Raw genomic sequence first — 22,954 nt, 5'->3', positions numbered from 1 at the left:
CGCCTAATTTAGTTATTTTCAGTTCCCTTATACAATTCGTGCGACTTAAACCACACATATGCTGACCAGGAAGAGTCACAAACTAGCACCCCACCCGTCCTGCTACGCTGCGTGTTCCTCCAGTACGATGAATTTGCCCTGAGCAGACAGCAGGGGTCACTGTTACAGGTGAAGAGAAACCCTGTCCGACACGCCAACCTGTGTGAGTCCTGCAGGTTATGATGGTGAGTGCAGGAGCGTTTCAGCACACCACTGGGTTCGAATCTCAGTGGTGCATCATTTACACAGACATGACTGGATATGTCTAAGGCCCTGCAAGGGACTGGTGCTCTGACCAGGCCCACCACGACCCTGACCAGGATAAAGCGGTTGATAAAAATATATATATCGATATACTGTAGATGTAACGTTCCAGTTAGATCCGACAGTTCGTCTTTCTCTTCTCCTAGTTTGTCTCTGCACATGTTCACCTGCCCCGCCCCTCTCCCTCACTGCCCCGCCCCTCTCCCTCACTGCCCCGCCCCTCTCCCCTCTCCCTCACTGCCCCGCCCCTCTCCCTCACTGCCCCGCCCCTCTCCCTCACTGCCCCGCCCCTCTCCCTCACTGCCCCGCCCCCCTCCCTCACTGCCCCGCCCCTCTCCCTCACTGCCCCGCCCCTCTCCCTCACTGCCCCGCCCCTCTCCCTCACTGAACACAACTCGCCCCGCCCCTCTCCCTCACTGCCCCGCCCCTCTCCCTCACTGAACACAACTCGCCCCGCCCCTCTCCCTCACTGCCCCGCCCCTCTCCCTCACTGCCCCGCCCCTCTCCCTCACTGAACAGAACTCCCCCCTCCCCACCGCTTCACCAGTAAGTCCTGCAGGCAGCGATAGCATGGAGACGGATAAAGACGTGACAGGAGCTATCGAAGAGGAGCTGCTTACTAAAAAGAATAATAATGACTAATTTTGTAATTATTTGGAGACGGTTCGAATTCAAAGTATCAGATGAGCAGCAGAATAATGTATTCTGTAGAGAATGCCGAAAACAAGTCCAGATAAAAGGTTCCAGCTCCGTGTACCTTCATTCGTTTTCACTTCAAATCCCAAAGTTAAAAAACAAGAAAACGAGTCGTTATTTGTTTTAAAAACCAACACAAGCGCATGCAGGCGCTGACATGCACGTATTTACTTCACATTAAGTGTTGAGAAAGTAATAATAACGTAACGGTGCGTCTCCTGTTGTTCTGACTCTTGTGTTTGTATATGTGATGTGCATATATTTGCTCTATCTGTAAAAAACAAACATTATGGGAGTGATTTCTGTACTGGATGTTGTACGTGGTTGTGTTAGTTTATACTGGACGATCGCCCGACGTCCGACACGTCATTTATTTATTTATCTTCTATTATATTATTTCTTGTTGTCGGCCAATAAACAACCAAACATTATTAAATTGCATGAACTAACTCTGCAGTAAACAAGGAGCAAACAGCAATTAAACAACAAATAAAGCAGTTAAATAATAATAAAGTGCATGAAGAAGAACGGATTAAAATGCATTAAATGTTGTAATAGTTACACAGTAACATGAACGATTAGTTCTGCCTGTATTACAGAACTGAGTTCTATACAGGGTGGGGGGTTAACGAGGGGTTTACTTTAATGGGGTTTTACTTTTAATGTCACACAAGCTCAGCCGGAAACCGTCATTCCGACATCTTCCCTACACACTCGCTCCCTGCGCCCTATAGTACACTTAACATTCTTAAAGGGCCAGACAATATATTTGTAATTCACATTAGACGACCGGAGATGCCTTAGAAAACAACTTTTTTCTTTCTTAGAATAGCTTTTTTTTTTTTTTTTTAAGGAAAAATAATTCTTGTGTGAAGCTTCCCCAGCATGAATATTAATAAAAGTGCCTGTAAAAAAAATTGGAACATGTAGCTTTGTCTCAGAAGTGTATGGGATAAAAATATCGAGATATATATCGTATATCGCCATTCAGAAAAAAATATCGAGATATAATTTTTGATCCATATCGCCCAGCCCTAGTAAGAAGGTAGTGGTGCTCTGTACCCCGTTGGCGGCGTTCTCTCTCCCGCTCATGGACTGCAGCACGGCTTTATCCAGTCCCAGTTTGAGACTGGCCTTGTCGAACATCTCCCTCTCGTACGAGTTCCTGGTGATCAGACGGTAGATCTTCACGGCCTTGCTCTGTCCGATCCTGTGGCATCGAGCCTGAGCCTGAGAGAACAGAGAAACCAGTCAGAAACACATCAATCACCCACTGGGAACCAGTAACTCTGCTCTACAGCACAGGGTCTGAACTGGGGACCAGTAACACTGCTCTACAGCACAGGGTCTGAACTGGGAACCAGTAACTCTGCTCTACAGCAAAGGGTCTGAACTGGGAACCAATAACTCTGCTCTACAGCACAGGGTCTGAACTGGGAACCAGTAACTCTGCTCTACAGCAAAGGGTCTGAACTGGGAACCAGTAACTCTGCTCTACAGCACAGGGTCTGAACTGGGGACCAGTAACACTGCTCTACAGCACAGGGTCTGAACTGGGGACCAGTAACTCTGCTCTACAGCACAGGGTCTGAACTGGGAACCAGTAACTCTGCTCTACAGCAAAGGGTCTGAACTGGGAACCAGTAACTCTGCTCTACAGCACAAGGTCTGAACTGGGGACCAGTAACACTGCTCTACAGCACAGGGTCTGAACTGGGGACCAGTAACTCTGCTCTACAGCACAAGGTCTGAACTGGGGACCAGTAACACTGCTCTACAGCACAGGGTCTGAACTGGGGACCAGTAACACTGCTCTACAGCACAGGGTCTGAACTGGGGACCAGTAACTCTGCTCTACAGCACAGGGTCTGAACTGGGAACCAGTAACTCTGCTCTACAGCAAAGGGTCTGAACTGGGAACCAGTAACTCTGCTCTACAGCACAAGGTCTGAACTGGGGACCAGTAACACTGCTCTACAGCACAGGGTCTGAACTGGGGACCAGTAACTCTGCTCTACAGCACAGGGTCTGAACTGGGACCAGTAACTCTGCTCTACAGCACAGGGTCTGAACTGGGGACCAGTAACTCTGCTCTACAGCACAGGGTCTGAACTGGGGACCAGTAACTCTGCTCTACAGCACAGGGTCTGAACTGGGAACCAGTAACTGTGCTCTACAGCAAAGGGTCTGAACTGGGAACCAGTAACTCTGCTCTACAGCACAGGGTCTGAACTGGGGACCAGTAACTCTGCTCTACAGCACAGGGTCTGAACTGGGAACACACCAAATAGAAATGTGTAGAGTTTCCTTTTCTCTGCAGAAGGTCTGTACTGGCACACCTGAACGTTCCACCATGAGAAGATGAACACGGGTTCAGATGGGTTTCGTTTTCTCAGCCTCAGTCCTTCAGTCACATTCCACAAACCCACTCAGCTGGAACTGCTGCCCCACTGAGCTATTGTTGGGTACAACAGTTTCCCATGATGCTCAGCAGCACCACAACTCCACACCAACCTCCTCAGAGCCTCAGAAGCTCACACAAAGAATCACATCCTGCTGTACTAACCAATACTGAGGGGTGAGCAGTTTGGAACCCTGTATCTGAGGTGGAGATTTTGGGAGTTCCTGGTTGGGGGAGCTCCCTCACCTGTATAAGGCGTGGGCTGTTCGTACCTGCAGGTCGTTCTGAGGGTTCCAGTCCGAGTCGAAGATGATGCAGGTATCAGCGGCGGTGAGGTTGATGCCCAAACCTCCGGCGCGGGTACACAGCAGGAACACAAACCGGTCCGAATCAGGGCGGGAGAAACGGTCAATAGCTGCCTGTCGAAGGTTCCCCCTCACTCTGCCATCGATACGCTCATACGGGTACCTGTCACACACACACACACACACTGAGTTACACACTACACACACACACTGAAATACACACTACTATATACTACACACACACACACTGAGTTACACACTACTATATACTACACACACACTGAGTTACACACTACTATATACACTACACACACACACACACACTGAAATACACACTACTATATACTACACACACACACACTGAAATACACACTACTATATACTACACACACACACACTGAGTTACACACTACTATATACTACACACACACACACACACACACTGAAATACACACTACTATATACTACACACACACTGAGTTACACACTACTATATACACTACACACACACACACACACTGAAATACACACTACTATATACTACACACACACACACTGAAATACACACTACTATATACTACACACACACACACTGAGTTACACACTACTATATACTACACACACACACACACACACTGAGTTACACACTACTATATACTACACACACACACACACACACTGAAATACACACTACTATATACTACACACACACACACTGAGTTACACACTACTATATACTACACACACACACACTGAAATACACACTACTATATACTACACACACACACACTGAGTTACACACTACTATATACTACACACACACACACACACACACTGAAATACACACTACTATATACTACACACACACACACACACACACTGAGTTACACACTACTATATACTACACACACACACACACACACTGAAATACACACTACTATATACTACACACACACTGAGTTACACACTACTATATACTACACACACTGAGTTACACACTACTATATACTACACACACACTGAGTTACACACTACTATATACTACACACACTGAGTTACACACTACTATATACTACACACACACACACTGAGTTACACACTACTATATACTACACACACACACACACACTGCGAGACAGTATCTGAGTTAGCACACTACTAGATAGCTACACACCAGCCACACGGATTACACACTACGATATACTACACCACATCTGAGTTACACACTACTATATACTTACACACACACACTACACTGAGTTACACACTACTTATACTACACACGCCACACACTGAAGTTACACAGCTACTATATACTACAGCACACACTGAGTTACACACTACTATATACTACACACACTGAGTTACACACTACTATATACTACACACACACTGAGTTACACACTACTATATACTACACACACACTGAGTTACACACTACTATATACTACACACACACTGAGTTACACACTACTATATACTACACACACACACACACACTGAGTTACACACTACTATATACTACACACACACACACACTGAGTTACACACTACTATATACTACACACACTGAGTTACACACTACTATATACTACACAAACACTGAGTTACACACTACTATATACTACACACACACACACACACACTGAGTTACACACTACTATATACTACACACACACTGAGTTACACACTACTATATACTACACACACACTGAGTTACACACTACTATATACTACACACACACACACACTGAGTTACACACTACTATATACTACACACACACTGAGTTACACACTACTATATACTACACACACACTGAGTTACACACTACTATATACTACACACACACACACTGAGTTACACACTACTATATACTACACACACACACTGAGTTACACACTACTATATACTACACAAACACTGAGTTACACACTACTATATACTACACACACACACTGAGTTACACACTACTATATACTACACACACACTGAGTTACACACTACTATATACTACACACACACTGAGTTACACACTACTATATACTACACACACACTGAGTTACACACTACTATATACTACACACACACACACACACTGAGTTACACACTACTATATACTACACACACACTGAGTTACACACTACTATATACTACACACACACTGAGTTACACACTACTATATACTACACACACACACACACTGAGTTACACACTACTATATACTACACACACACTGAGTTACACACTACTATATACTACACACACACTGAGTTACACACTACTATATACTACACACACACTGAGTTACACACTACTATATACTACACACACACTGAGTTACACACTACTATATACTACACACACACACACACACTGAGTTACACACTACTATATACTACACACACACACACACACACAAGTTACACACTACTATATACTACACACACACTGAGTTACACACTACTATATACTACACACACACACACACACTGAGTTACACACTACTATATACTACACAAACACTGAGTTACACACTACTATATACTACACACACACACTGAGTTACACACTACTATATACTACACACACACACACACTGAGTTACACACTACTATATACTACACAAACACTGAGTTACACACTACTATATACTACACACACACTGAGTTACACACTACTATATACTACACACACACACACTGAGTTACACACTACTATATACTACACACACACACACACACAGAGTTACACACTACTATATACCACACACACACTGAGTTACACACTACTATATACTACACACACACACAGAAATACACACTACTATATACTACACACACACACACACACACTGAAATACACACTACTATATACTACACACACACTGAGTTACACACTACTATATACTACACACACACTGAGTTACACACTACTATATACTACACACACACTGAGTTACACACTACTATATACTACACACACACTGAGTTACACACTACTATATACTACACACACACAGTTACACACTACTATATACTACACACACACACTGAGTTACACACTACTATATACTACACACACACTGAGTTACACACTACTATATACTACACACACACTGAGTTACACACTACTATATACTACACACACACACACACTGAAATACACACTACTATATACTACACACACACACACACACACTGAAATACACACTACTATATACTACACACACACACTGAGTTACACACTACTATATACTACACACACACTGAGTTACACACTACTATATACTACACACACACACACACTGAAATACACACTACTATATACTACACACACACACACACACACACTGAGTTACACACTACTATATACTACACACACACACACACTGAAATACACACTACTATATACTACACACACACACACACACACTGAGTTACACACTACTATATACTACACACACACACTGAGTTACACACTACTATATACTACACACACACTGAGTTACACACTACTATATACTACACACACACTGAGTTACACACTACTATATACTACACACACACACACACTGAAATACACACTACTATATACTACACACACACACACACACACTGAAATACACACTACTATATACTACACACACACTGAGTTACACACTACTATATACTACACACACACTGAGTTACACACTACTATATACTACACACACACTGAGTTACACACTACTATATACTACACACACACTGAGTTACACACTACTATATACTACACACACACAGTTACACACTACTATATACTACACACACACACTGAGTTACACACTACTATATACTACACACACACTGAGTTACACACTACTATATACTACACACACACACACTGAAATACACACTACTATATACTACACACACACTGAGTTACACACTACTATATACTACAAACACACACTGAGTTACACACTACTATATACTACACACACACTGAGTTACACACTACTATATACTACACACACACTGAGTTACACACTACTATATACTACACACACACACACTGAAATACACACTACTATATACTACACACACACTGAGTTACACACTACTATATACTACACACACACTGAGTTACACACTACTATATACTACACACACACACTGAGTTACACACTACTATATACTACACACACACTGAGTTACACACTACTATATACTACACACACACACACTGAAATACACACTACTATATACTACACACACACTGAGTTACACACTACTATATACTACACACACACTGAGTTACACACTACTATATACTACACACACACACTGAAATACACACTACTATATACTACACACACACTGAGTTACACACTACTATATACTACACACACACTGAGTTACACACTACTATATACTACACACACACTGAGTTACACACTACTATATACTACACACACACTGAGTTACACACTACTATATACTACACACACACTGAGTTACACACTACTATATACTACACACACACACACTGAGTTACACACTACTATATACTACACACACACTGAAATACACACTACTATATACTACACACACACTGAGTTACACACTACTATATACTACACACACACACACTGAGTTACACACTACTATATACTACACACACACACTGAGTTACACACTACTATATACTACACACACACTGAGTTACACACTACTATATACTACACACACACACACACACACTGAGTTACACACTACTATATACTACACACACACTGAGTTACACACTACTATATACTACACACACACACACACTGAGTTACACACTACTATATACTACACACACACACACACACAAAGTTACACACTACTATATACTACACACACACTGAGTTACACACTACTATATACTACACACACACTGAGTTACACACTACTATATACTACACACACACACACACTGAGTTACACACTACTATATACTACACACACACTGAGTTACACACTACTATATACTACACACACACACACACACACTGAGTTACACACTACTATATACTACACACACACACACACACACACACAGAGTTACACACTACTATATACTACACACACACACACACACACACACACACACACTGAGTTACACACTACTATATACTACACACACACTGAAATACACACTACTATATACTACACACACACACTGAGTTACACACTACTATATACTACACACACACACACAGAGTTACACACTACTATATACTATACACACACACACATACACACACACACACTGAGTTACACACTACTATATACTACACACACACTGAAATACACACTACTATATACTACACACACACTGAGTTACACACTACTATATACTACACACACACACACACACTGAGTTACACACTACTATATACTACACACACACACACACACACACTGAAATACACACTACTATATACTACACACACACACACTGAGTTACACACTACTATATACTACACACACACTGAGTTACACACTACTATATACTACACACACACACACACACTGAGTTACACACTACTATATACTACACACACACACACACACACACTGAGTTACACACTACTATATACTACACACACACTGAAATACACACTACTATATACTACACACACACACACTGAGTTACACACTACTATATACTACACACACACACTGAGTTACACACTACTATATACTACACACACACACTGAGTTACACACTACTATATACTACACACACACACTGAGTTACACACTACTATATACTACACACACACACACAGTTACACACTACTATATACTACACACACACACCAGTATAAACTACATTCACAGCAGTATACACACTGGAGGGTTACACACTATATACACACACACACACACACACACTGAGTTACACACTACTATATACTACACACACACACTGAGTTACACACTACTATATACTACACACACACACTGAGTTACACACTACTATATACTACACACACACACTGAGTTACACACTACTATATACTACACACACACACACAGTTACACACTACTATATACTACACACACACACCAGTATAAACTACATTCACAGCAGTATACACACTGGAGGGTTACACACTATATACACACACACACACACACACTGAGTTACACACTACTATATACTACACACACACACACACAGTATACACACTGGAGGGTTACACACTATATACACACACCACTATACACACATAGACACTACACAAAAGGAATTGCACACTACGTGTATACACACACACACAAGCATACACATAACAGTACATACACACAGGGCGTGACACACAACTATACACACATCAGCATACACACACCCCTATATACTGTATATATATATATACACACACGGTTACACACTACATACACACCAGTATAAACTACACACACAGGGTTTGTTTGTTTGTTTTTGTTTATTGCCATTCCAGCTCAATTTGGCTATGTACATGGCATTATACGTGGGTTCAAAAACCAAGTTTAAGTTAAATCAAAATTGATGTACAATATTTGGTTTTTTATTTTTAGATAATTCAAGAAATGAAGTATTTTTTGTGGATTATTGTGTTGGAAGAGATCTTTCATATTAGTGTCTTTGTAATATGTTTTTCTGCTATTGTCGATGGCTTGGCATTCTGTCAGGATATGTTTTATTGATAACTGTGATCCACAGTACTGGCAGTTTGGCGCATCTTCCCCCAAGAGAAGGTGTCTGTGCGTCAAGGCTGAATGTCCTATACGGCATCTCGTTAAAACCGTTCGGTCGTGTCTTTTCATTGGATAATGGGTAGGGGTTCTGTCAAGTTGTGGCTTGATTTCATAAAGTTTGTTGGCTGTGTTGCGATTCCATTCCTCCTGCCATGTGTTTTTGCAAAGTGATCGGATTGTGTAAAGGGCATCAGTGGGTGGGACATAGCACCAGGTAATCTGTTTTTCTGCAGCTTTCTTTGCCAGGTTGTCTGCTTTTTCGACACACACAGGGAGTGACACACTACGTACACACACTCTCCTATATATATATATATATATACACACACACACACACACACACACACACACACACACACAATACAAAGGAGGTTTAAAAGAAATGTGTGGGCGGGGCCAGACTTAATGACATCACTACTAATAGAAAGTGTTTGATGAGATTTTTGGGGACCCTGTTTAGGATCACGTCTGGCTCACTGAGACTCCAGGAACCCTTCAGACTGTGGAACCCAGCAGATCGTGCTAGAACAGGGTGCGGAGGTTCCTCAGTCCTACCTTTTCTGGATGAGGTAGTCCTCCAGGATATCCAGGCAGCGCACCATCTGAGAGAAGATCAGCACTCGGTGGCCTCCAGCCTTCAGTTTGGGAAGAAGCTTATCGATGAGCACCAGTTTACCCGCCCCCTGGATCATGGCCTGCAGGTGGAAATCGGGCAGGTCGGCGGGGTGACCCTCCCTGAACTCCTCCATGATCTTCTCCTCAGCTCCTACACCAGGAACCAGACACACCAAACTCATACAGAAGCACTTCAGTAATAATGCAGGATGATGATGATGAATAAGGCGTGGCACGGACCGTTGATGAGGTAGGGGTGGTTACAGCACTTTCTCAGCTCCATCATGGTGTTCAGCAGGTTGGGGACGCTGGAGCTCGCACCTCCGCCTCCGGTCTTGGACAGGAAGGTGAAGTTCTTCTCCAGGATGGCGCGGTAGTATTTCTTCTGGATGTTGGTGAGCTCCACCTCGATGATGGTCTCCTCCTTGGGCGCCAGGTTCTTCTCCACGTCCTCCTTGAGTCTCCGCAGCATCATGGGCTTCAGGATGCCCTGCAGCTTCTGCACCTGCTCCTCGGTTTTCAGGTCCCCGAACTCCTGCATGAAGGTGGATTCGGAGGGGAAGCGCTCCGGCTCCAGGAAGTTCAACAGGCTGAAGAGTTCCTCCACCGTGTTCTGCAGAGGAGTTCCTGTCAGCAGCACCTTGTGTTCCTGTAGGAGATTAAAGAGGAAGAAGTGAGCGCCGCCCCGTCCCGCGGTTCCAGATGAATTCATAAGAAGGTCACGCCTGGCACATTAATCACCTGCTATAAATAGATCACATCTCTTTAATGTGCAGAAAAGGATCTGGATCAAACAGAAAAGCCCCGAATAACGGAGATACCCGCCATACCCGCCATACCCACCACACCTGCCACACACTAACAGGTGCATGAAATGGTATAGGACTCTTATTATGGGGTGCAGCTTTGCTCCATTTAGGTGTGAAGCAGCTCAGCCATGAGTCAACTCGAACGGCATAAAGCACACTGCCACTGGACTCATCAACAGAATATCAGCTGTGAAGTATGGTGGAGGAGGAATAAAGAGGGAATTTTAATGCCTTCACTATACAATAACTTTAAAGCCAAGAGTTTGGGGAATGCCCACTTCTGTTCAAGTACATGAAGATATGGTTTGCAGCGATCCCTGCAGTCATGTTCCAAAAATCCAGTGTTGAGCACCTCAGGGAGAAAGTGCAGGTATAGAGGTAGATGAATTATGTGGGTGTGTTCCGAAGGAGAACCATCAGGTGTAGGGTGTGTGTGTGTGTGTGGTGTAGTGAGCAGTAGGACTGAGGTGGTGAGGATGAGGTACACCGAGCCTCGCTGCTCTCTCACCATGTCCATGAGTTTCAGTCCCTCCAGTAGTTTGCAGTTCCTGTTTTTGAGTCGGTGAGCCTCGTCGATGATCACGCAGCGCCAGGGCACGCCGCGCAGCTCGGGGCAGTCGGTCAGGATCATCTCGAACGTGGTGATGATGGCGTGGAACTTGTACGCCCCCTTTATCACGCGGCCCTGAGGGAGGGAGATACGGCAGAGGTGAGACACCAAACACTTTCTTTCTTTATTAGGATTATAACGTGATGTTTTACACTTTGGTTCCATTCATGACAGAGCAGGTAGTTACTGTGTACAGTGAGTGAGTGACTGGGTACCTGTTCGTCTCTGTAGTTCATCTCGTAAGCCTGGATGGTTCTGCGGCTGGCCTGGCTGCCGTGATAAACCACCACGTTGAGCTCCGTCCACGTCCTGAACTCCCTCTCCCAGTTCGGGATGGTGGAGAGAGGGGCGATGACCAGGAAGGGGCCACGGATTCCCTTCAGGTAGATCTCGTGCAGGAACGTGATGGACTGCACCGTCTTACCCAGACCCATCTCATCCGCCAAAATACAGTTACGTCTACACACAGGAAACACCGCGGTTATTTTAATGTAAACCCGTCCATATATGGACACGTGCTTTAGTTTAGTGTAATTTAGTGAAGTTGTGTCTGTTGTCTCTGTGTGTGCTTTATATAGGTTCTGCTTTAGTTTTGTTATTGACAAGAATCTGAGGCTACAGTGGGCACAGGTTCACCAACACTGGACAGGTGAAGGGTGGACGCACCGTGTCTAGGGTGAAGAGTTCAGGCTGGTACTGGAGTAAAAGATCTTCTCACACTGGGTCCCTAATACCAGTCGATCATGGTAAGAACTACTGATGTTGATGTGCTTCGTGACACGGTGCATTAACATCACAACAGGTCACAGGTAGCTCAGCAATTAAGGTACAAGCCAAGTAATCATAAGGTTGCCAGTTCAAGCCCCACCATGGCCAAGTTGCCACTGTTGGGCCCTCAATTGCTTGAACAGTAGTGATAAGTGTAGGTCGCTTTGAATAAACTCAATGCAGCAAATGTAAACAATGAGTCCAGTTTAGTTAAACCGCCTCCCCAGTTAACAGATCTAGATTTACAGTAGCAGCATTTAGGAGACGCTTTTATCCAAATAACTTACAGCACTGTGACAGTACACAGTCTAAGCAATTGAGGGTTAAGGGCCTTGCTCAAGGGCCCAACAGTGTCAACCTGGCACTTTTAATTACTAGTCCAGTACCTTAACCGCTAGGCAGCAACTGCACTTGAGATCTGAACCAGCTGATGATAAACACAGAGCAGAATCTCAAAGGTACGTGTCCAAACCCATAGTGAGAACCGAGCCTGTCTATGGAACGCAGGAAACTCCAGTCAGTATTAGGACTCCGTTCCTATTAAACTGGGCGGTGAACGGCAGCGAGGACGTATTGGTGTTAACACGGCGTTCTGGTTCAGCTGGAACGTTCTCCAGCGAGGTGCTTACAGGAACACACGTCCATCAGAGACGTGCGGTAATGGCTCGGGTGTCTGGTTCCTCACAGAAGCGTTGAATAAGAGGAAGAGCAGAACAGAAGCTGGCGTGTGGAACGACGCCCGTCTGGAGCGCATTAGCTGGGTGAGTTTAGTGCGCTGTAATTGCATACATACGTGTTGTACCAGTTGAACAGGAGCCAGTTGACTCCCTCCAGCTGGTATTCCCTGAGCGCGTTGCTGTTTTTATAGTCCCTCGAACTCTCCGATTTCTGCCAGTCCCCGGCGGGAGGTCGCTCCTGTTTCCAATAAAACACAAATTACCCTTAGTGGTTTCTCCCAAACCACAGGAACGTGGCCTTCCTCCCTCTCCCAGCACTCTTATAATGGAGGGGGGGGAGTAAAGAAGAAAAGCTCACCACTCGCTCCGGCTGAGGCTCTTGTGCCATCACCGTCTCAAACTCCTCGATCTTTCCCTGGTCGATATCGGCCTTCAGCTCCCACGTGCTGTCCTCGTAGGGTAACGAGCACCACTTCACCAGGTACAGGGTCACCAGCTAAACACGTCAACACACCACACGGTTACACCACATTCACATCGTTTACGTTTATTTCTTTATTCTAATAAATCAGATCAGCACCTCTCCGTTTTCATCGGTGCTCTCGGAAACATCCAGAACTCGGTCCACCTCCACGTAATCCGGGTTAAACGGCTCGTCGTCCATCTGTGACAGGAGAGGATTAATATTAGCGTACAGGAAGCACAGAGCCACGGGTCGTTAATTAACTTTAATTTGGGACACGGCAAAGTCTGAGGCCAGACGCGCCCTGATAAACACCACGCCCGTATTAATCTGACTCATGTCAGCTGCTGAGGTACAGCAGAATAAACCATCCGTCCTAAATAGTGTGCAGACAGTCTGCTGCTCCAGGGACTACAGTGAGAGAGGGGCTCTAAGTACTCCATACGGCTCTCTAGTGAGTGAGTGTGTGAGCGTGTGCTCTCAGCTCTGTCAGAAGTGCATCAGTGACACAGTACTGCACACGGTTAGTGCTCCGCCTGAGGAACCCAGTGAGGAGCCCAGAGGAACATGGGTGCAGATTGGGACTGGGTTTGGTATCACTGGTGTAAGATATGATGATGATACCAGGAAAATGAGAGTGATGTGACCTGTCTGAGAACACCACAGTAAATAGCTAGCTTGTTCCTCTTAATTATCAGTCATAATTAATAAATGACTGATCATGATCGTTATTCTATTCGACGTTCTGGATGAATCTGATGAGATGTTGAACGTGTTTCACTGGCGTTTACCTGCTGAAGGTAACTGATCATTACTGTGAGGGGGGCGAGTGGGGTATAAACAGGGGGCGAGTACGATGATTCTCACCTCAGTTAGGAAGGTATTATGAGCCTGTTTAGCTTTAAATCTCTTCACTTTCTGGTGGATCCTCTTATCCTTCTCCAGCTCCTCAAGATCAGCCCAGCGACAGTGCAGGTACGAGCTGCACACACACACACACACGCACACACACACGCGCGCGCACACACACACACACACACACGGTGAATTAACAAGGACTATCATCATCATCATCACTGTTATTAGAGGTACTGAACCCTCATCCTTCAGTCCTGATTCTCTCTCAATTCTAAAATACAAAATTCTATAGTATATAAATATAATAATGATATAACTTACCTCATTAATAATTATTTACCAATTCTTAAACATTATAGATATATTTATTATTTACTTATTTTTATTTATTTATAAATTAATAAAATACTAAATAAAAGAATGTAATACAAACAACAAATTGTGTAATTATTTACTGTTAGTAATAAATAAAATAAAGAAGATAAAGGATTATTATATTTCTGATGATTAAACCTGCTGTAGAAGATTTTATGATCAGACTTACAAACTCTTGAACTTCACGTAAAATTCCTGGACGTCCACTTCCTCCCCCGACTCCAACTGTATACACACACACACACACACACACACACACACACAGGGTTACACTGGGGTGAGATTATTCAGATGTTACAGCTTCTGAGTTCAGGAGGAGAAACTGATCACCCCCACAAGAGACAGAACCATCAAACATCTACAGAACATCAGAAATATACAGACCACACACACACACACACACACACACAATAGAACCATACACTCTCTCTCTCACACACACACACACACACACACAATAGAACCATACACTCTCTCTCACACACACACACACACACACACACACACACAATTGAACTACACACACAGCAGAAGTACACACACACTAAAAGAACCACACACACACACACACAACAGGACTACACACACAATAGAACTATACAGAGACTACACACACACACACAATAGAACCATACACTTTCTCTCTCACACACACAATTGAACTACACACAGCAGAAGTACACACACACTAAAAGAACTACACAAACACACACACACACACAACAGGACTACACACACAATAGAACTATACAGAACTACACACACACACAATAGAACTATAGAGAGACTACACACACACAATAGAACTACACACACAGCAGAAGTACACACACACTAACAGAACTACACACACACACACACACACAATAGAACTATACAGAGACTACACACACACACACAATAGAACCATACACTTTCTCTCTCACACACACAATTGAACTACACACAGCAGAAGTACACACACACTAAAAGAACTACACAAACACACACACACACACAACAGGACTACACACACAATAGAACTATACAGAACTACACACACACACAATAGAACTATAGAGAGACTACACACACACAATAGAACTACACACACAGCAGAAGTACACACACACTAACAGAACTACACACACACACACACACACAATAGAACTATACAGAGACTACACACACACACACGGTGAGTTAGCCAGCTCGCGCCAGGCTCGGTGCCAAAACCACAGCTCTGCTCCAGACACTGAGAGCTGCCATTTCCTCGGGCGGGGGCCCATTTTCAGTTACGCTACTGAGCGGCGGCACGTGAGCGGCTGTTATTTTTGGCTGAGGGAGTCCGACCGGCCCGATGTGTGTGTGTGTGTGTGTGTGTGTGTGTGTGTGTGTGTGCTGCTGAGGTACATAACTCATCTCTGGGAAAGGAAATGTGCTCATTCACTTCCTGTTCCACACAGACGCTCCGCTCTGACCTTCCCACAACATTCCAACAACACTGAACCCTGCTGCTCCTGAGAGAACATGTTATGTAATACAAACCAACACAGTGGTACAGGTTAAGGGCCTTGCTCAGGGGCCCCACAGTAGGCCTCCTGATAGAGCTCAGAACTCACCTGCTTCTTCACCGTCCTCATCCCCATGATCTTCTCCACCACGGGTCCTTCAGCATCAGGAACCTCCTAACACACACACGAGGTGAGAACACAGTCAGTGTGATGCTGCTAGACACACAAATGTGCACAGATCCCCACAGACACACTCCGTGAGAGTAGTGGATGAGTGCAGTACTGACCGTCTGTTCGGAGGTGGTGGAGGGAGACTTGGGCCCCTGAGAATCCTCGTCCTCCTCATCGTCTGAGATCCTGAACTCCAGATCTTCAGTGTAGCGCTTCCTCTTCACCTGCCGACTCGAGCGCCTCTTCTGAGGGACACGGGACAAACACGCAGAGATCAAAGAGACGGTCAGTAACGTAAACATCTCAACATGAGTGTACCAACGGGCGGCACCTATACGAGGGTCTCTGTGCAGCGCCTCGATCAGCCAGCAGAGGGCGTCATTGAGTTATGAGGAGGTGATCTCTCCGCCGGAGGGGATTCCTCATAACTCTGCAATGATGCCCTCTGCTGGCTGATCGGCGGAGCTGCACAGAGACGCGATCGCTGCACGACTCTCTGTGCGTGATACGGATCTCCGTATGAACCCTGGTGCAGGTGAAAAGAAGTGGTCGTACTGCACACGTGTCAATGACTCGAACATTCAATCATCATGAGGCGTGTTCACATACTTTAGGCCGTATATCGTATCCCTGTGGTTGAGGTGCTGGTGTATGGGAGTTTACCTGAACTCCATCATCGTCCTCCTCCTCAGGTGAGGGTGGAGGTGGAGGACTCTTCTCAGTATCGGAGGGGACGGCCGGTTCCCTCTTCCTCTTCACTTCCTTCTTAGTGCTGCTCTCAGAGTCCGGCTTCTTAGTGCTGATTACAGGAGAAACATGAAAAGCTTTACAGCGTGTTTATATATGATGATGTGAATCCTGCACTGTTCTCTACTGCTGAAGGTCCAAGCTGAAGCTGAAGGAGCTCGTTCCTCACTGTCCTGCACCAGACTCGGCTTCAGCTTGGACCAGTGGAAGGTGGAACTGTAAGGACGTTCTGTATGTAAGCGCAGGGGTGACGGAGCCTCCTCACAACATCAGCAGATAAACCAGATATATCAGGACATGGTTCTGCACACAGACCCAGATGTGCACAGCTGGAAAGAATGTACATCAGAACGAACCGTCAGTTCAGAACTTCTGACAGCAGGCGAGCAGACTTCATCAGAACTCCAGCATGAAAGCATTAAGCACCTTCAGAGGGTGTTGGTATAAATCAGTACACATGTGGACTCAAGGATCAGGATCACAGATACAGATGGAAAAATAAATGTTGTAAATATTTTATTAATTAGTAATAATTAATTCTGTCCTCAGGGTGAACAGTTGTAGCCTAGTGGTTAAAGTACTGGACTAGAAATCAAAAGGTCTCTGGTTTAAGTCCCACCACTGCCAGGTTGTCACTGTTGGGCCCTTGAGCGAGGCCCTTAACCCTCAGATGCTTAGACTGTATACTGTCACTGCACTGTAAGTCGCTTTGGATAAAAGCATCTGCTAAATGTAAATGTTAATGTAAACATTTAGCTGCTATTTAGACAGATCGTTCGGAGAGAAGCCCGACTCTTCAGTTCCATCAAAACTATACACGTCATACTAACACGCCGGTGCTGACGGGTGATATCTTAGGAGGAGCTGTGTGTAGTTTTTGTATAGATAGGCAGTACAGGTGTATAAGTGTTCACACAGGAAGTTATAAAGTTTGTTTGTTTGTTTATTAGGATTATAACGTGATGTTTTACACTGTGGTTACATTCGTGACAGGAACGGTCGTTACTCATCACACAAGATTCATCAGCTCACACAAGGTTCTATCAAACAGTCATGGATGATTTAGTGTCTCCGATTCACCTCATTTGCATGTTTTTGGACTGAAGTTGTAAAGGAAGTAAACAAAACGTATATATAATGCAAATCCAACAACTGCACCAGCGTCACGAAAACCACCGAAACCAGAAGTTCAGCTCGTCTATCATCCCAACTCATCAACACAAACAGCAGAAACCTGAACAGCAGCTTCATTCTGCTGGAACCAAAACAAACATCGGTCCTGAACCCCAACGCTCTCCAACCGCCACCACAGGACTGACCTGCAGCGCCCCCTGCAGCACCAAACCAGAACACGGAACCTCGCTCACTACCAGCTACCAAAGTGTTACTGATCAGAAATCAATAATCAGAAACGTCTGATTAATATTAAAGTGACCTGAAACGTCAATCAGAACCATCGCAGCGTAGATCCGGTCGCCAGGTTTTGGATCACAGAACAGTTTTGGGGTCGGTCTGCCCCCATCACTGGTGTCGTTCTGGTACCGACCTATCCTTCAACTCCAGAACCAAAACCCTCCTCCAGTACCAGTACAAACAGCCAGGTCAGGGTTAAAGTGGTTCCAGTACCAGTGGTTCTTAATCCAGTACAGATGAGTCCAAAGTTTTCAAGTCCAGAACCAGAACTGTACTGGTACCAACACTGAAGAGGGAAGCCGTGTCAGAACCACCTATATTAAATCTCTCATGTTCCAGACACACCCACACCACACGCTGCAGCTCCAGTTCCGCTCGTCCAGCGACTCCCGATCCGTCGGTCCGGGTCCGTGCCACAGATTATCCCGAGCCGGATCGCTGGCGCTGGCCGCTCTGGGGCCCCGCTCCTTTCATCCTCTCGCCAAGAACAATCACATCGCCGTGGTAACCGGCGGTCACATGACCCGCACCTGTTCCTCTGGCCGGCCGCCACCGGTTCTAGCCATCTGCTCTCCCGCGCCGGTCCGACCCTCCGCCCCCGAAGCACCTGCAGCAGGAGGGTACCGGGGCGCAGGGGGCACCGCCGGATCTGGGCTTCATACCCAGCACACTCAGTAAAACTGGCACACGGAGGGAGGGGGGGGGGGGGGCACAGAAAAGACAGGAGGAGGGTATGGGGTGGGGGGGGGGGGGGGGTGGAGGGCACCTCTAATAGCCTGGCATTTCAGATCTCAGACCACTCACAACGTTGGCACGGCAGAGTAATGAGCGTTCCATGTGCACAGCATGGCATTTACACGCTGCTCTACTATTGGACGACTGGCACGGGGGGGGGGGGGGGGGGGGGCGGCGGGGGGTTGTGTGTTGGGGGGGGGGGGGTCCCTGTAGGCGAGAGACCAGCAGGCATCACAAACCAGATCTGACGTCGAGGGAGGGAGGGACGGCTGAGAACCCAAAATCTGCCACTACACACCCAGTTTTACTAACCTACTCAACCCTCAGCACATTACCCCCCCCCCCCAACAGAACTGAATCAAACGGTAAGCCTATTTGTGAGCGTTTACATGGTGATTATGATGTTTGTGTTGTTTGCACAGCACATGGCCGTGATTTCCTGCCGTGTTCCAAACCTCCTGTGAGCCTGTAACATACTGCACCTTATACTGGGTACATTCCTGCCATGTGCTCATTCTGTGGATGGCTCTGGACTCACTGGAACCCTGATCAGGATGAATCGGTCAGTAAGATGAATGAATGTATGATGCTGAAGACACACCCATGAAATGACTACACATGTGAATCAGAACCCATCTGCCTGACCACGCCCTCGCCGGATCGGCGCACACCTCCGGCCACAACAAAGCCACCTGCCGCATGTTTACAGAGGCCGGCGGTGGATCTATACAGGCGTGTCTGTGCATGTACAGACCACACAGCAGGAGTCGCCCCCCCAGGCAATGCCACCATTCTTTACCCTGGTCAGGGTTGCTGTGGGTCCGGTTCCACCAGGAAACACTGAGCACGAGGCACGGATACTAATGCATCCAAGAGCTTGGGCCACAGCACCCACCCTCAGCCACAGCCCATCACATGTGTATAGACATGTAACAGCCTGGTGCATTACTCTAGCGCCACCATGTGAGAGTCCAAAGATGAATGGGCAGGGAAATCCCATGATGCATCAGTGCAGATGATCTGAGGGTCTACCACGCCGCACTACAGACACAGTGATGTCACCGGACCTGTTTTATTCAGGGTTTATTTATAAAGGGTTTTAACATCACCAGAAACGGTTTAATAAGAGCAGAGAGTCACTCTCACACACTCTCACACACACTCTCACACACTCTCACACACTCTCACACGCTCTCTCACACACGCTCACTCTCACATGCTCTCACACGCACTCTCACACACTCTCACACACGCTCACTCTCACACGCTCTCACATGCTCTCACACGCACTCTCACACACTCTCACACACGCTGACTCTCACACGCTCTCACACGCTCTCACACACTCTCACACACGCTCACTCTCACACGCACTCACACACGCTCACTCTCACACGCTCTCACACACGCTCTCACACGCTCACTCTCACACGCTCTCACTCTCACACGCTCTCACTCTCACACGCTCTCACACACACGCTCTCACTCACACACGCTCACTCTCACACACGCTCACTCTCACACACGCTCACTCTCACACACGCTCACTCTCACACGCGCTCTCACACGCACTCTCACACACTCTCACACACTCTCACACACTCTCACACACTCTCACACACTCTCACTCTCACACGCTCTCACACGCACTCACACACGCTCACTCTCACACGCTCTCACACGCTCTCACACACGCTCACTCTCACACGCTCTCACACACGCTCACTCTCACACGCTCTCACTCTCACACGCTCTCACACACGCTCACTCTCACACACGCTCACTCTCACACGCTCTCACACGCTCTCACACACGCTCACTCTCACACACGCTCACTCTCACACACGCTCACTCTCACACGCTCTCACACACGCTCACTCTCACACGCTCTCACACACGCTCACTCTCACACACACGCTCTCACACGCTCTCACACGCTCTCACACACGCTCACTCTCACACGCTCTCACACACGCTCACTCTCACACGCTCTCACTCTCACACGCTCTCACACACGCTCACTCTCACACACGCTCACTCTCACACACGCTCACTCTCACACGCACTCTCACACGCTCTCACACACGCTCACTCTCACACGCTCTCACACGCTCTCACACGCTCTCACACGCTCACTCTCACACACGCTCACTCTCACACGCTCTCACACACGCTCACTCTCACACGCTCTCACACACGCTCACTCTCACACACACGCTCTCACACGCTCTCACACGCTCTCACACACGCTCACTCTCACACGCTCTCACACACGCTCACTCTCACACGCTCTCACACACGCTCACTCTCACACGCTCTCACTCTCACACGCTCTCACACACGCTCACTCTCACACACGCTCACTCACGCTCACTCTCACACGCACTCTCACACGCTCTCACACACGCTCACTCTCACACGCTCTCACACGCACTCACACACGCTCACTCGCTCTCACACGCTCTCACACACGCTCACTCTCACACGCTCTCACACACGCTCACTCTCACACGCTCTCACTCTCACACACGCTCACTCTCACACACGCTCACTCACACACGCTCACTCTCACACGCTCTCACACGCTCTCACACGCTCTCACACACGCTCACTCTCACACACGCTCACTCTCACACGCTCTCACACACGCTCACTCTCACACACACACGCTCTCACACACGCTCACTCTCACACGCTCACTCTCACACACTCTCACACACGCTCACTCTCACACACGCTCGCTC

At 46.2% G+C, this 22,954-nt stretch overlaps 1 protein-coding gene across 3 annotated transcripts in view; it reads right to left on the bottom strand.

Moving 5' to 3' along the window:
- chd7 (chromodomain helicase DNA binding protein 7) overlaps positions 1–22,954 on the bottom strand; it is a 90,026-nt gene that overhangs the window by 24,765 nt on the left and 42,307 nt on the right. For all 3 annotated transcript variants that reach the window (XM_063016656.1, XM_063016654.1, XM_063016655.1), the window contains exons 4-17: positions 17,979–18,114; positions 17,432–17,560; positions 17,253–17,318; positions 15,821–15,876; positions 15,286–15,400; positions 14,536–14,619; positions 14,314–14,451; positions 14,072–14,193; positions 12,726–12,969; positions 12,409–12,585; positions 11,332–11,740; positions 11,032–11,242; positions 3,673–3,868; positions 2,062–2,229 (exon numbers count right to left, since the gene is read on the bottom strand). In XM_063016656.1, the coding sequence (XP_062872726.1) occupies positions 2,062–2,229; positions 3,673–3,868; positions 11,032–11,242; positions 11,332–11,740; positions 12,409–12,585; positions 12,726–12,969; positions 14,072–14,193; positions 14,314–14,451; positions 14,536–14,619; positions 15,286–15,400; positions 15,821–15,876; positions 17,253–17,318; positions 17,432–17,560; positions 17,979–18,114 (2,251 nt within the window). The remainder of the gene's footprint in view (positions 1–2,061; positions 2,230–3,672; positions 3,869–11,031; positions 11,243–11,331; positions 11,741–12,408; positions 12,586–12,725; positions 12,970–14,071; positions 14,194–14,313; positions 14,452–14,535; positions 14,620–15,285; positions 15,401–15,820; positions 15,877–17,252; positions 17,319–17,431; positions 17,561–17,978; positions 18,115–22,954) is intronic.

This window comes from Trichomycterus rosablanca, chromosome 20 (genome assembly GCF_030014385.1).
Source record: "Trichomycterus rosablanca isolate fTriRos1 chromosome 20, fTriRos1.hap1, whole genome shotgun sequence".
Lineage (NCBI taxonomy): Eukaryota > Metazoa > Chordata > Actinopteri > Siluriformes > Trichomycteridae > Trichomycterus > Trichomycterus rosablanca.
The sequence above is the reverse complement of the archived record's forward strand: the minus strand, read 5'-3'. Positions and strand labels throughout refer to the sequence as shown.